The sequence below is a fragment of the Pseudomyrmex gracilis genome, unplaced genomic scaffold (genome assembly GCF_002006095.1).
Source record: "Pseudomyrmex gracilis isolate BER0280 unplaced genomic scaffold, ASM200609v1 scaffold_31, whole genome shotgun sequence".
Lineage (NCBI taxonomy): Eukaryota > Metazoa > Arthropoda > Insecta > Hymenoptera > Formicidae > Pseudomyrmex > Pseudomyrmex gracilis.
The window spans coordinates 446,404-461,482 of NW_018020615.1; the positions used below are offsets into that span (position 1 = coordinate 446,404).

A 15,079-nucleotide genomic window follows, 5' to 3' on the forward strand; every position below is an offset into this window, starting at 1 on the left:
AGAGCGAGCTATCGCGAGATCTATCGACAGATTTGTATTGAACGCTGATTGGCTGTTGAACGACGAATTCAGAGTTCCGGCAGAGAGAAGTTTGAGAGCGACCAGGCCCATAAGAGAATGTGTAATTACTTTTCCGTCCCGTAAACTGTGCGCACCGACATGTCGCTCGTGGACTGGCTGCGTAGTTCCGATGTGTACCACTCGTGGACATGCGGTAGTTTACGGGGCGGAAAAGTGATTACACATTTTCTTATGGGCCTGGCCGCTCTCAGGCTTCTCTCTGGTTCCGGTAATTTTCTTCAGTTTGCAACCAATCGCGTCACGAAAATTGTGTGTTTTTTTTTTACGGCGAGCAATGAACGCGGCCGTAGAACCTTGTCTCTCGGTATACTCGTGCGATAACCGCCTTTGCTTCTGGGGTGTAATTTTTTTCTCCTCCTTCTCAAGAGAAAATCACTAGGCGGTCACCAGGATCAGTCAGCAGTTGTCACATGATATCGACGGGTGTGTGTGATTTTCTCTAAATCTCTTGATGCAGAGATTCAAGATTTGTTAGAAAAAAAATCGCCGGATTGTTTGGCTTTTGCCGCTCGTAATTCGGAAAGTTGTTGTGCAATTCGCGCGTTGTGTACGTGAACGTGACAAGCCATGGCGTCGATAAGATATATTTTGGGCAACACGTTCGCGATCACCGCCTCGGCCACTATCCTTATTTTAGGTGAGATTTTGCGACAATGTATTATTAAAATATTAACAATTATAAATTGTGACACAGACGAAGAAAAGCTAATTTTCAACTAATTCTAAACACTTTACCGAATTGAACGGTACATTATTCAATGTGGGCGGAGAACGGTCTTGACACGAAACGTCAAAATCTGTAAATTTTACCGAGCTATTTAAATGTGACATTTTTTAAATTGCAGTTTTGTATTATGTGTTTACCGGCAAGGGAGAGCAAATTAGTATTGCATGGTACGTAAAACTTTATATATTTTTTATCTTATCACACACACTAACTCTTACTGACTCTTATCTCTATTAAATTCTTTATATATAAAAAGTTCTGAATCTCTCCTGTGAGAGCTAATAGTTTCTATAATTTTCACTTTTTAGGTTTTTGACAAATACATCTCCATACATGTGGTCTACCTTGGGCATAGGTCTATCAGTAGCTTTGTCTGTAGTAGGTGCAGCGTTGTAAGTTTGTAACATGTTTATATAGTCTAAAGGGCTGTCTACAATGGAAGTAGACAGTATAGAGAAGTAAGGTTCTTGGAGTTATTTCAGTTTTGTGTATATAAGTAATTATATTTCGCATTTTTTAACACGTGTCTTTCATTGGCTGACAGTAAGGCAGTAGGCAGTGCGAGATGGGAATTGCCCATTTTCCGTTGTTACTTCGCCAAAAAATTAGTATCTTCATTACTATCTTCATTGTAGACTGGCTCTCTAATGTCAAATTATAATCTCTTCCAACTTATATAATCTTCATTTTATTTACCTTGTTGAATTTTATCTTTTCAGAGGTATTCATACAACGGGAGTATCTATTGTGGGTGCGGGTGTAAAAGCACCCAGGATCAAGACTAAGAATTTGATCTCTGTGATATTTTGTGAGGCTGTAGCCATTTACGGTCTGATCACTGCCATTGTTCTGTCTGGCATGCTTGAGAAATTCACTTATGAGACAGCTATGGATAACGAGGAGATCAGAAATAACAACTGGCTGTCGGGATACTTAATGTTCGGAGCTGGTCTCTCTGTCGGACTGGTCAATCTCTTCTGCGGCATGGCCGTTGGCATTGTAGGCTCTGGTGCAGCTCTTGCGGACGCGGCAAACTCTACTCTATTCGTAAAGATTCTCATAGTCGAGATTTTCGGTTCTGCTATAGGATTGTTTGGTTTAATTGTTGGCATTTATATGGTAAGTTGAACTGTGATTGTGTGACACGTGAAGATAATTTAAAATTACACAGACAGAGAGATGTAATCTCGATGCTTTTTTGCGCGCTTTTTCAGACATCCAAAGTAAAGATGGGTGACAAACCGTAAAGCCTAATTCATTTAAAGAAGAAGCCATGGAGTATTATCGGGATCACAATATTCCATTCCATATTTAAAAATCATCAGAGATTCTAGAAGAAGAGGATCACATCGTCGAAATCGCTGCAAAGACAAGAATTTCCCAGACACTAATGTGTGCATACTCGGTATATCATTATATATATATCTGATACAATTCTGATCGGGAGTGAGATTCTTACAGTGGATTAATTTACCAATTCAAATCTCCATAAATGTTGTTTATATTACATCTTGTTTTAGATATATATCTTCCTATTTGTTTTAGGATTTAATAAGCAATTTTTTTTGTTTGTATCGATATTAAAAGAAGCAACGTAACTTTTGTTCGGTACTTTGAGTGCGTTGTAGCGCTCACTTCTGTGCAAGTCAGTGTACATATTTACTTGTCATCGTCAAATAAATAGTGATATAAAATGACACATATATTCCAATATGGTAATCACTAGTCTGTTGTTGAAAATATTGTTAGTTAACTGCAAAACAGGAATATAAATTAGTAAACATTTTAATATTTATCGATCGCAAGTTTAAAAAGTATTCCAAAATATTTATTCGGTAATATTGTACAAAAGTTCTTCTTAAGCGCGTCAGAGATAAAACTATCATTCGTTATGTTTGCTGTGTTTCCAATTGCCAAATGCGAATCAGAAGTTTGCCCACGTGACACGCTTATCTCTGATACAAATATACAATGTCGAAAGAGAGAAAGCTGCTGTATGTGACACCTGTAGTTTAACATTTTTAGTTTTCATATTCACACACTCTCGGAATATCGAAGTCCGATTCGATTGTGTCCTAATGGCAGTATTGGAAGACATATATTTGTATATATATATATATATATATTTATCCTAAACTTATCAATCCCCTCAGGGTTACAAATCAATTAACAACATCCTTACACTTTTTCTCAATTTATCTTTTCTACTCTTTATAACAAACTTTTAAAAATTGACTTTAGTACCACAATATATATGTAGTTATTCGTTATACTCACAAAAATAGATATAGTTGTATCTTTAAAACAGATCTTAAGCAGAATGTGAAGCGCAACACCGCTGATGAGTCCCAGGTACACGAAAGCGAATCATTTGTAAATTGAAAGACACATGTGAAGTCAAGGTCAAGCTAAATACGCTTGCGCATCTTTTTGATCTTGACACAAAAACTAATTTTTAAACAAACGGATTATGTTGAAAATGACGCGAGTCTTTAGAATATATATACACGTGTGTCCGACGCGTACAGCAGCTTCCTTGTTATATGTTACATAACAATAACGATTAATACATTTAATAGTGTATACAATAATAATAAAAAATGTAATATACAATGTACAATAGAAATGTACTCGTACAATAACTGTTCAATAACCTCGATAAAAATGTGTGTTTTAACAAATATATAAATATACACGATTCAATAATTATTAATATAATACGTAAAAACTACGACTTAACTGATTACACGTGGCCGTAATTATCATATTACGCGTGTAGCACGTCGTGAATACTCTTGAATGCCTGTTCTAATGTTTGTATATATTTGCTGGCGTTACGTTTGCCCTCGTAACTTGTCACAACGGCACCCAGACTTTTGTCCTGGATCATGTATCCTATTCCGTAACCGTCAGGTATTACCGGTCCAAATCCACCAGCTGTTACGACCGGACTCGACAACGTGGACGTGGACAACACGTTGCGGTTTAATACCTCGTAAGCCGAATCGCGAAAAATGGCCGGTTGAGAATTCGATTTTTCCGAAATTTTTTTCAAAGCGAACAAGTGCCTGTCGAAGCCCTGACCTGCAAAATATATGCGTATGTTATTAAATAACTGCATATATACATACCCTCTATGATGCGTCTATTTGAAGTTTCACACTCGGTTAAATTGATCGCGCTTAATTACCCATCACAGCTTCTCTTGTTAGAACGTTGTGCGCTTTGCTGCAATCGTGTATCATCTTCTTTAATTCTGATTTCGAAAGCTCGAGTTGTTTCTGCGTCATAGCAACGCAAATCGCTTTAGTTTCCAACGTACAGGATCTGATAGTTTCGGTTCTTCCGTGTTTGTATGCAGCTGTGCTGCAAGATTCGTACGTTGGTACCATTTTACCCTCTAAATTGTACAATGCCAATTGAAACGCCAGCTGCATCACGGCGTCCGGACTTACCCCGAGCTTCTTACATTCCTCTTTGCCGAATTGCTTGTAAATAATATGATCTACGCAGAGACGATCGATCCATTTTTGATACGTCGATCTCTGCTGATCGATAATACTTTGGCTCTTCGCGTCTATGAGAAATTCCAGTCTTTCGACATTTTCTCTCGGGAGCTCGTTCACTTCGTCGGGATGAAACCTAGGTTTTTTCGATATGTCGGCTTTCACATCCTAAAAAGTGACGAAGTGACTTTGCATTATTTTCGTTTCTCATAGAAAGCGATTAAACAATTAGCCTCGACAAATAGATTCGAACGAAGCGCTTACTTGAAAATATCGGAGCACCGCGACACCGTCACCCCAGGAATGTTCAAAATTGATCCCCCCATAGCCGTCCTTCGAAACAATAAGAGAAAATGATTTGTCGAACCATCGATTGGTGCCGTCTTTATGTAAATATGCTCTAATTAAGTTGTTATTGTCGGTACCGATAATTTCGTCATCTAGAATCATCGCGAACACAGCCGAATCGATTTTCTTGAGAACTTCCCGATTGCCTGTTTTGATTAAATGCGAGCGTGCTCGCGCCCACTGATCTCTGTCCATTGTCGTGAGAATTCCCACGGGATGTTTGTTTGGCGGTCTATCGTCTTCCAAAACAACCTTCAGACACGCCGCTATCTCTTTGGGACTGCGAATCGAATTGTTGGCGTCCAAAACGTCGAAGGCGTAAAAGTGTCCCTTTCTCAACACGATCAAATGTTTCGCCGAGGGGTTGTAGGAAATTTCGTCCTTTTCCAATCTCGGTAATCTCGTCGTGTTGAACAGATTTTTGTATTGAGACATATCCAACGGAAAGGCCTGGTGGTGAAATGAAAAGTTTTTCTACACGTGCTTTTGTTTTTTTTTTTTTGACTTACCATCTTGTTTAAAAACAAAAGTCTCATTTGTTTTTTGCTCACCTTGAACAAATAAGCACCGTACCAGCTAAAACGGGACGGAATCAGTCTGGTGACGTTACGAAACAGTTCGGTGTCTGATTTGTCGGGTCTCATGTGAAATACTTCCGGTTCCAGAACGTTGTCGTTGAGAGACTTGAGAAATCTCAACGACGAAACGACAAGATTCGTCGCTTTCACCAGTTGTGAGTCGTATTTCGCGTCAGATTCCGGCGTGTAAATCAGAAAAGGATTGTAATTGATAGGTAACGGCTTTCGATCGCACAAATACATGTCGAACCACGGTTCGCTGATGTAACTGGTGTGTGAATTTTTGGCATTGAGTTGAATAAGTTGCTTCTGCAAACTCTGACCCTCGCCGATGAGAAATTTTGAGACGTTCGACGACGTGTTTCGAAATTCTTCGTCGGTCAATAATGGTTTCTGCGCGTTCAGGTATCGTCTGCACGTATCTTCCAGTTTTGGTATTGGTAGGCGAGGCAAAGACGCTTGAAAATGCATGGTTGGAATTTTACTCATCTGCATGTATTGATATTCAAGATTATCACGGGAAGCTATCGTGCTTCTGAAATGGGAATACATGCTTATATTAGGTCTTATCGAAAGTATAAATATTAATGCTTAGATAAGAAAAAAAACAAACTGGAAAACAATTCCACTTGGAATTAAAAGCACGAGTTAGAGGACGATATTTAATCTAAAAAAATCAAAGGATAAAAAAAAATAAATAAATAATCAAAACTTCCTAAAACTATTTAAATGATTGTTCGTTAAACATTAGCCGCTACTACCGGTGGCTCGTAACTGATTCTATGCATGTGTGAAATAATTTAAAAAAATCAAAGGATAAAAATAAATAAATGATCAAAACTTGTCAAAACTATTAAAACGATATTATTCATTAAACATTAGCCACTACTACTGGTGGCTCCTAGCTGACTGTATACATCTATGGGAAAAATTTCACATTTTTATACACGTCCAAACGCACAACAATCCAATTGATTTGATTGTTTTTTCAGTCTTCAAAGAATATATATATAAAAAAAAAACTGAGATTAAAACTGAAAATTATTAAATTTTAAAGAAAGATGATTAGCTCCAAATATTTTCAAAAAAGAAACGTTGAAACGGCAGTTGAAGCAAACACAGTTGTTGTAGTGTAAAGGTGTGCAGTTGCTTTATTGCTTCTGTGAGGACGTAGCCTGTCATTTCCATCTCAAACATGTTACGTTACACATCTTAATACATGAAGACCGCAACTACTGCTTATTCTTACACATATTGATAAAGATCAGAAATTGAAGATCGAAACGTTTGTACATTTATCACTTATGCTCTTTAAATAAACAACACTTCACACCTTTACACTACACAACAACTGTGTTTGCTTCAACTGCCATTTCAATGTTTCTTTTTTGAAAATTATTATTATACTAAGAAAAAGTGAAAACCAATACCTAGCTAATTGCCGAGTAATCGTCACTCTCCCGTGGCTACGTATCTGTAATACAGGAAATAAAACAAGAGCAAATAAATACGCGAAAAAAATAATCTAAAAACAAAAAAAAATTCATAAAAACAATTTACAGATAGATCGCGGCAAATAGTCTTTTACCGTAAGTTTTGGAAGTCCACTTTTAATTAGAACGAACATAATTGAAGTTATTTCTTTTCAAAGGCGCAAATGTGTGGTGGATAATTGCACAAAATCTAAATAGAGAACAACGCGGCACGCAACGTCAGACAGCTTGACTTATCGCTGCAGCTGACGATTAGTGTTTGTTGGTCGAGCCATATAGTTTATACAGTCAACATCATTGACGTCTAAAGTGAACTTTGTACTTTCGAAAACTGAAGAATCATATGGCCGGTATTCATAGTTCGGAGCTTAGTTTAAGAATCGTCCCAAGTTGGATCTTCAGATTGATCTGTAAACCAGTAGAGAGACGACTCGTGCGATCTCTTGAGATGAACTTAAGATTAATCTCAAATATAAGATCTGATCTTGTATACGAACAATTCCGTTTCTGTTTCGTTCTATCTAGCTATGGGCAAATTTACATGTAATTTACTTCAAGTTTACTTACAAGTGCAAGCGAAGTGTAAGGAAATGCAAGAACAGACCTGCAATTACATCTAAGATTCTTGAAAAACCTAACATCATTTTATTATCATCATACCGGCCTGAATTAAATTTCGTGTTTCCGGTGGTTTTGAGACTTTTAAATATCCCGGAAAGAATTTATCCTGGTGGAGAGGTCCTTGTTCAGACTGTCAAAATTAGAACAGTTGGTTACTCTTTGTAAAATTATGTATTATTTTTTATGTTATATATAAAACATTTTTAAAATACCTGTGATTTGCATAAGACATGTTTCAATTTATTGACACTTTATTAGATCTCGTCTACAATGACACGATCGCTAGTCGCAGGAGAGCAAAATCCCCGGGAATTGACCAATACAATCGGCCAACAAGTCTTCCTCCCACTCTCTCTCTCCGTTCGAGATCTCGTTCGGATCTCTGATTCTCATCGACATCAGGTCTGGACGCGACGTCTAATTCCGACGGTGTCTCTCTCGTGAATAAAAAAAAATTTGCCGCCGCTTTTACGAGGGTGACGATCTTTAACAGAGAGAGGGTCGATGACGGCGACGGTGGACGACGGAGATTTTCGAGCCAGCGCGGTGGGGACAGCGCGTCGGATGGAACATTTTCCCGCGTCACGTCACGTCGCAACGCGCCGTGTGACAGACGCAACTGTCACGCCTCCGTAAATCGTCGCCGTCGTCGTCGTTGTCGTCGTCATCGTCGTCATCGTCGGCAGACGGATTATCTTCGTTGTTGTACGAAGAAAGAAAGTATAAACACGCGCAACAATGGCGATGGGCAAGGGTTTTCGCGTTTACGAGAAGCTGGATTCACCCAAACCGCACTCGGTCATACTCGAGCAGCGAAATCGCAAGGAGACGTTGCTCTTCGAGTCGCAGGCGGTTGCTGTTCTTTGTAAGTAAGCCGGATAAATTCGTTTGTTTGCGCCGGCGGAACGACGTTGTTCCGGTCCTGCCTAACCGCTCCGCGCCTACAATCGGTGATTGAAAATTTTTTTCAACAACGTTCGAATATCAAGCTCGAACACGCTCAATTGTTTCGAATCTCTCGAGATTCTTGCAAATATTCAAACAGTTTTTTTTTTTGTAGTTTTGTTTTTGGTTTCTCATTCGGAATATTCTCTTGAGATATTTCAGAAAAAAAAAATAAAATAAATAAAAGGTTCAAGAAAAATTTGTGTTTCGAAAGATTATTTATGATACACAATTTTGGTTCGTTTGTAATTTTGTTAATTAATAAATGTGTTGCGCTACTGTGACTTTCTTCGCACAGCTGCCGAGGAGCACGAGTTTCTGAAACCGAAGTACACCAAGTTGGTGGACGCTTACGGATGTCTGGGTGTTTTGCAACTGAACGCCGGCGAGAACACTTTGTTGTATCTTGTTCTGGTCACCGGATGTTTCTCCGTCGGCAAGATCGGAGAGTCGGAAGTCTTCCGGATAACGCAGTCGAGTTTCGTGCCTCTGTTCTACAGTCAGGGAATGGAGGATCGCGTGTCCGAGGTCAGAAAGGTACTGAATTCGGGAACGTTTTATTTCTCCTGGTCCGCCGGACAGGAGTCGCTCGACATCACTCTGAGCGCTCAGAGAAGATGCAAAGCGACCACCACGGATAACAGATTCTTCTGGTTAGTAAAAAAAAAAATGTTGCGCGTGCAAAATTTTCTCTGTTTCATCATCTTCTTCTAATTCCTTTAAATTGTTCGCGCAGGAATCGAATGTTGCATATTCATCTGTTGCGATACGGCGTGGACACGAGTCAGTGGCTGTTGAAGGCGATGTGCGGTAGTGTGGAGATCAGAACCGTTTACGTGGGTCACAGACAAGCGCGAGCGGTGCTCATGTCTAGATTAAGTTGCGAACGTGCTGGTACCAGGTAACACACGCAGTATTTTCTTTCGGTTAAAAAATTATTCTAACGTACTTGCGCACTTTATCTCTTCACTTGGTCAAGTGTTTGATGAGAGGTGTAATTTTTGTGAGATAAAACATGTGGCTATAATACGTGATACACTCTCTTGCGACTGATAGCAACTGATATCAACAAACAAACTCCGCGCGCAAACACATGGCCTGATTAAATGTCGTTTGTTACTAACATTCGAAGATGTTTTGAACCGCGTTGGTGTCATTTTTACACCGACGTTTCGCGAACATTTCAGCTTCACTTCATCAGAGTTTCAAGAGCAGTCTGACTACTATCAGGCTTCAAACCCGAAAAAACATCTTCGAACGTTAATACAACACACCGCGAAAGCATCAAGTATCAGATTGTTTGTATTGCTGCATATATTACTTGTTTCTGATATAAAATTACTTTCCGTGTGTTTATAGATTTAACGTAAGAGGAACCAACGATGACGGACACGTGGCAAATTTCGTGGAGACGGAGCAGGTGATATACATCGATAACGAAGTGACCTCTTACGTTCAAACCAGAGGCTCGGTACCTCTGTTCTGGGAACAGCCCGGCATACAAGTCGGTTCTCACAAAGTTAAAATCTCACGTGGTTTCGAGACCTCCGCGCCCGCGTTCGACAAGCATCTGAATATGATCAAGAAACGATACGGTCATCAGGTGATCGTTAATCTTCTCGGCTCCAGTCTGATCGGAAGCAAGGAAGGGGAAGCGATGCTGAGCCAGTTGTTTCAAACTCATCACAATATGTCGGAGCACAAGGACGTGCCGCACATCTTGTTCGATTATCACCAGGAGTGCCGCGGTGGAAACATGAAGAACCTGTCGAAGCTGAAGTCCAAAGTCGAAAAGTACTTGGAATCGTTCTCGTTGTTCTACGCGGTGGGCAATGACGTGTACATGGAACAAACTGGCACCATTCGAACAAACTGTCTGGACTGTCTGGACAGAACCAACTGCGTGCAAACGTTCTTCGCCCTCGAGATGCTGGCCAAGCAGATGAGTCTGTTGAAGCTGATGGAGAAGCAGACGATGGTCTCGAGATTTGAGGAAGTGTTTCGCCAAATGTGGATCAACAACGGCAACGAAGTCAGCAAGATATACGCGGGCACCGGCGCCATTCAAGGCAGTTCCAAGTTGATGGACGGCGCGAGATCGGCAGCCAGAACGATACAGAACAATTTACTGGACTCGAACAAACAGGAAGCGATCGATATCTTATTGTTAGGCTCGACGTTGAACACGGAACTAGCTGACAGGGCGCGTTTGTTATTACCCTCGAACATGTTGCACGCCGCGCCGAATCTCTTGCGAGAGATGTGCAAGCGCTATAACGAATACGTAGTCACAATGAATCTCAGGGTGAGCGTCGGTACTTACAACGTCAATGGAGGAAAGCATTTTAGAAGCGTAGTTTATAAAGATGTATCGCTATCTGATTGGTTACTCGATGGACCACGCAAATCGTGTAAGTAATCGATACGTAGAAGTTGCACATAATAGAAGAGAAAAAAATTCAATTCTGTATTTTTTGATATCTCATTTTTATTTTGTTTTGTTTTTCAGCTCTGGTATCTCTGGAAGCAGCCGATAATACCGTTCCTGTAGACATATTTGCAATAGGTTTCGAAGAAATCGTTGATCTAAACGCCAGCAATATAATGGCTGCCAGTTCCGACAACGCGAAGGCCTGGGCGGAGGAATTGCAGAAGGTACTGTCCAAGGATGAGGACTACGTTCTTGTAACGTATCAACAGTTGGTCGGCGTATGTCTGTACCTGTTCATACGACCGGTGCACGCGCCGTATCTGCGGGACGTGGCGGTGGATTGCGTGAAGACCGGATTGGGCGGCGCAACTGGGAACAAAGGTGCTGCGGCAATTAGATGCGTGCTATACTCCACGTCTTTTTGCTTCGTGTGCGCGCACTTTGCCGCTGGCCAGTCCCAAGTGAACGAACGTAACGCGGACTACGCCGAGATCACGAGGAAGATAGCATTTCCAATGGGCAGAACTCTGAACACTCACGATTACGTGTTCTGGTGCGGCGACTTCAACTACAGAGTCGACATGGACAAGGACGAAATGAAGGAACTGATCAAACGCAACGAATTCGACGAGATACTCCAATACGATCAATTGAGGGTAAAAAATAAATTTTATTTTTAAAATTTTTTCTACTGTTTGCTATTTACACACTTTATTTTTACTTTTAAGGTTCAACAAGCCCAAGGAAATGTCTTCAAGAATTTTTTGGAAGGTCCGATCACTTTTGCTCCTACATACAAATACGACCTGTTCTCGGACGACTACGACACGAGCGAGAAGTGTCGCCAGCCTGCTTGGACCGACCGAGTCTTGTGGAAGCGTAGGAAACAAGTTCCTGATATTGGTCGGTTTTTCGCACTACCTAGTAATATTAAATTTTTCTATTTTGTTGTAATATCTTGTATTTTTATCAATTCTAAATTTTAGATTCGCCTACAGATTGGAATCCGGGAAAACTCATATGTTACGGTAGAGCGGAATTGAAACAGAGCGATCATCGGCCAGTGATCGCCACCATCGATATAGACGTGCACTGCGTAGATCCCGAGAAACGCGAGCGCGTATTTCAAGAGGTGATACAGGACCTGGGCCCACCGGACGGCACGATAGTAGTCAAAGCCGTGGAAGATGTCGAGGACACGGACGTGTTCGATGACAATCTCATGTCGGCGCTGATACAAGATTTGTCTCATATAGGCGAGGCAATTCTGGTTCGTTATGTCGGCGAGACCATCTGGGTAACGTTTCGAGACGGTCAATGTGCTCTGGCCGCTGCGAAAAAAGGCATGACGCAGGTGTGCGGTCAGACATTGACACTGTCTCTGAAGTCGCCCAATTGGACAGAGTTGATCAAGAAGGAAATCGAGATCTGCAGCAATACCACGGCACAGTTTACGACAAATTCACCTTTGAGAAGTCCCATGCAGCGACTCGAACAGTTGGAAATCGGGGATCGATCGTCCCCGAGCAGAAGCAATCCCAACGGCGTGGTTCCGCCTAGGAGACCGGCGCCACCGACTCGACCTCCCCAACCACCCAAAAGCCCGGCTCATGAACGAAAGGGACCACGGGCTGGTGTTTTTAGCGTGACGCCCAGTCAGTTTCCCATTCCGGCGTCATCCCCGGTCGCAGATAAAACGGAGGACGATCAGCAGGAAGACCCAAGACTGTCACCCGACTCGGCTATCTACGAGGAGATACTGGACGGATCCAGCTATCCCGTGCCGAATCGGCCGCCGCCCCCGTTACCGCGCATGGAAGGATCTCAAGAAACTTCGAGCAGACCCCCGCCTAGTTCGATACCTCCCCCGTTACCGCACCGGCAAGCTCCGCCGCCTCCGCAGCACCCACCTCCAAGTTTACCTCCGTCAAACGCTCCGCCGCCTGTTCCGGCGAGAACCACCGGCGGGCCGCCCATTCCTGCCAGAAATCCTCACTGAACAAGGGACTCAAGGTAGACGTCCGCTATGTTTAGCGTTTATTTTAATTAATAGCCTATAAATATTTATGAGACTAAAAAAAAATGACGAGACGACAAGCAGTCGGTTGATTTCTCGCTTCCAAACTAAGTTCCAGATTCACGTAGCGTAAGTAGGAATTTGAATTACGTTTTGCGATTTACTTCAAGAGCGGTATACACACCAAGCAGTTACAGTGTTTAAGTTTTTAGTCTCGATCGCGTACACGATTAATTGTCCATTCGCAATTAATGTTAATTACGTATCCGTAAGTTGTTATTGACCTCGAAACACTGGCGTGTGTTGATAGTAGCGCGCATTATTGACCCCGTTGATCCATTGCAGTGGTTGAATGGAAACTGTTTTTTTTTTATCTTTTCGTCACAAATAGAACAAAGAATTTATCGTTTCAGAGAGATTGTATCAATTTATATGTGTATAAATTGTTGACACGACATTTAGAGAAAGAGATAATGTATATTCGAAAGCTGTTGAAAAATTTAGATGTGTCACGAACAAATTTGTAGCAATCACATCAGAGAGTATTTACATATATAGATATAAATAAATGTTGCGGTAACAATGTTATAGTTTTACTGTCGCATTGCTTGTACATTTAATAATTTAAGATGCAAGATCCTCGTTGTTAGAACAGTTTCTGGGGAGAGAGAGAAAGAGAGAGAGAGAGAGTCTACACCGTTATATCTTAGTGTAAATATACCAAAAAAATTTGTCTATAAAAGGACACGTCAAGCAGCGAATTTAATTTTACAACTAAATAATCATACGTAGTGTACAGAGAAGAAAAAGTTGCACACTCGAACACAACATGTATTCCCACGAATGTTGAGTAATCGCCAATTTTTTTGTTTTTGTGAATTTCTCTCTTTGTACGAGGAGTTCAACTCGAAGACCCCCTTTGAATTAAGAAGCCACTGCTGAAGTATGGTAATTTTTTAACAACCGAACGTAGCTAAATGTTATTTTTTAAAGTCTTCCCAGATTTCGTACTAAAGACAGCTAATTTAATTAAATCTCTAATTAGTCTAAGCTTTTTCCTACATAAGTTTTTGCGATACGTGTAATTTTTGTTTTTATTTCGTCTGATGTTCCTACGACTTTTACATTCCGAAATTTCTGTGAAACACATTTCAATCCCGTGTATATTGCTTCCCTTAAAATTTAAGACGTGATCTTACCTCGATTTTTTATTTTTTTTTACGTAGGAGACAGTACCATAAATGTCTTTGCTTACGGTCTCCTATTTTGTGCGTTCGTTTGATATTCAGATTTTTTTTCACTGCGTTTTCAGTAGACAAACAACGAACGATGCGAGTCAAGCAGAAAAAAAAAAAAATGAACGCGAATACAAGCGTTTTAGAAATACGTACAGCTTGACAGTTGAAGAATTGAGAATTACAAATTTGTATATATATAAAAATGTTCGTTCGCGTTTTAATCTTCGTTATTCCGAAATTTTCAGTTACGACGTAAAAAACAAATGCTCCAGTCATGGGAAAGTGGACACCGTACATACATGCGCGTGAATTATTGTCACGAAATGAATGTTGATTTTATAGGCAAGAAAGATACGAGAACTACAACTAAAAATTGTTCCACATGCAATACTCTTAGAAAACACAACAGGTTATTCTGTACCTCAGCAACATGCATTTCAACATGCTTGCGCACGCCTAATTTTCATTAGGTAAAACGATCCTTTTACTTATGTAAGATGTAAAACATATGGATGTATATACATATATAGGCATTGAATGGAATCTAATAAAAACCACGTGAGGAAAATTGAAAGAACGTTGAGTCTTAAAAAGAAAAAAAAAAGAATTTATTTCACCTCTAAGCTGTATAAAAGAGATTTGATTTCGATTCGATTCTTGATCCTATTACATTATTGTCATTACGTCTCTGTGTGTGTTTGCCGGGATCGAGGAATGTGTGTGCGAAGCGATCCTCGATGTTTTCTTTTTGTTTCATCACTAGAAACAATTATGTATAATACGCATACGGTATGCAGATAAAAAAAAGGAAGCTTGTACAAAAAAGAAAAGAAAAAGAATTTCCTCCAAACTGTATCCTTATATAAATATTATATCGTAAAAAAAAGAGACAAATGGACGCTAATAAGCAACACAGTGTCAATCCACACATCGCTATTTTGAGTATAAAAATTACGCCTTAAGATTTAAAAAAAAAAAAAAGATGTTTGCGTATTTTTGATAATATAAAAACATTTTAAGGTTTTAAGAACACGTTGTTGAAAAACGTTGTTTGACAGCTAAAGAAGCACACTACATGAATATTTCAATATTTC

The 15,079-nt window shown here is 40.2% G+C and overlaps 3 protein-coding genes across 4 annotated transcripts; 2 read left to right on the forward strand and 1 right to left on the reverse strand.

The window, feature by feature from the left end:
• Window positions 1-454: 454 nt before the first annotated feature.
• On the forward strand, window positions 455-2,505 carry LOC109852601 (V-type proton ATPase 21 kDa proteolipid subunit). Its single transcript, XM_020423884.1, has 5 exons — window positions 455-718; window positions 927-975; window positions 1,117-1,200; window positions 1,528-1,927; window positions 2,023-2,505. Exons 1-5 carry the CDS (start codon window positions 649-651, stop codon window positions 2,053-2,055), a joined length of 636 nt encoding a protein of 211 aa, XP_020279473.1. The 5' UTR covers window positions 455-648; the 3' UTR covers window positions 2,056-2,505.
• A 109-nt stretch (window positions 2,506-2,614) lies between these two features.
• LOC109852599 (carnitine O-palmitoyltransferase 2, mitochondrial) lies at window positions 2,615-7,379 on the reverse strand. Its single transcript, XM_020423881.1, has 7 exons — window positions 7,301-7,379; window positions 6,829-7,141; window positions 6,671-6,714; window positions 5,214-5,775; window positions 4,579-5,112; window positions 3,999-4,482; window positions 2,615-3,892 (listed from the first exon to the last, which is right to left on the reverse strand). The coding sequence occupies exons 2-7, from the start codon at window positions 6,865-6,867 to the stop codon at window positions 3,576-3,578; spliced, it is 1,980 nt and encodes a 659-aa protein (XP_020279470.1). The 5' UTR covers window positions 6,868-7,141; window positions 7,301-7,379; the 3' UTR covers window positions 2,615-3,575.
• Window positions 7,380-7,631: 252 nt separating this feature from the next.
• Window positions 7,632-14,813, forward strand: LOC109852598 (synaptojanin-1). 2 transcript variants are annotated; one of them, XM_020423880.1, is made up of 7 exons: window positions 7,632-8,219; window positions 8,598-8,952; window positions 9,036-9,200; window positions 9,659-10,710; window positions 10,809-11,386; window positions 11,459-11,633; window positions 11,729-14,813. In XM_020423880.1, the coding sequence occupies exons 1-7, from the start codon at window positions 8,093-8,095 to the stop codon at window positions 12,727-12,729; spliced, it is 3,453 nt and encodes a 1,150-aa protein (XP_020279469.1). In that variant the 5' UTR covers window positions 7,632-8,092; the 3' UTR covers window positions 12,730-14,813. The 2 variants fall into 2 exon arrangements, with proteins under 2 accessions (XP_020279469.1, XP_020279468.1); XM_020423879.1 differs by having other exon boundaries at window positions 7,634-8,219; window positions 11,717-14,813.
• The last annotated feature ends 266 nt before the right edge of the window (window positions 14,814-15,079 follow it).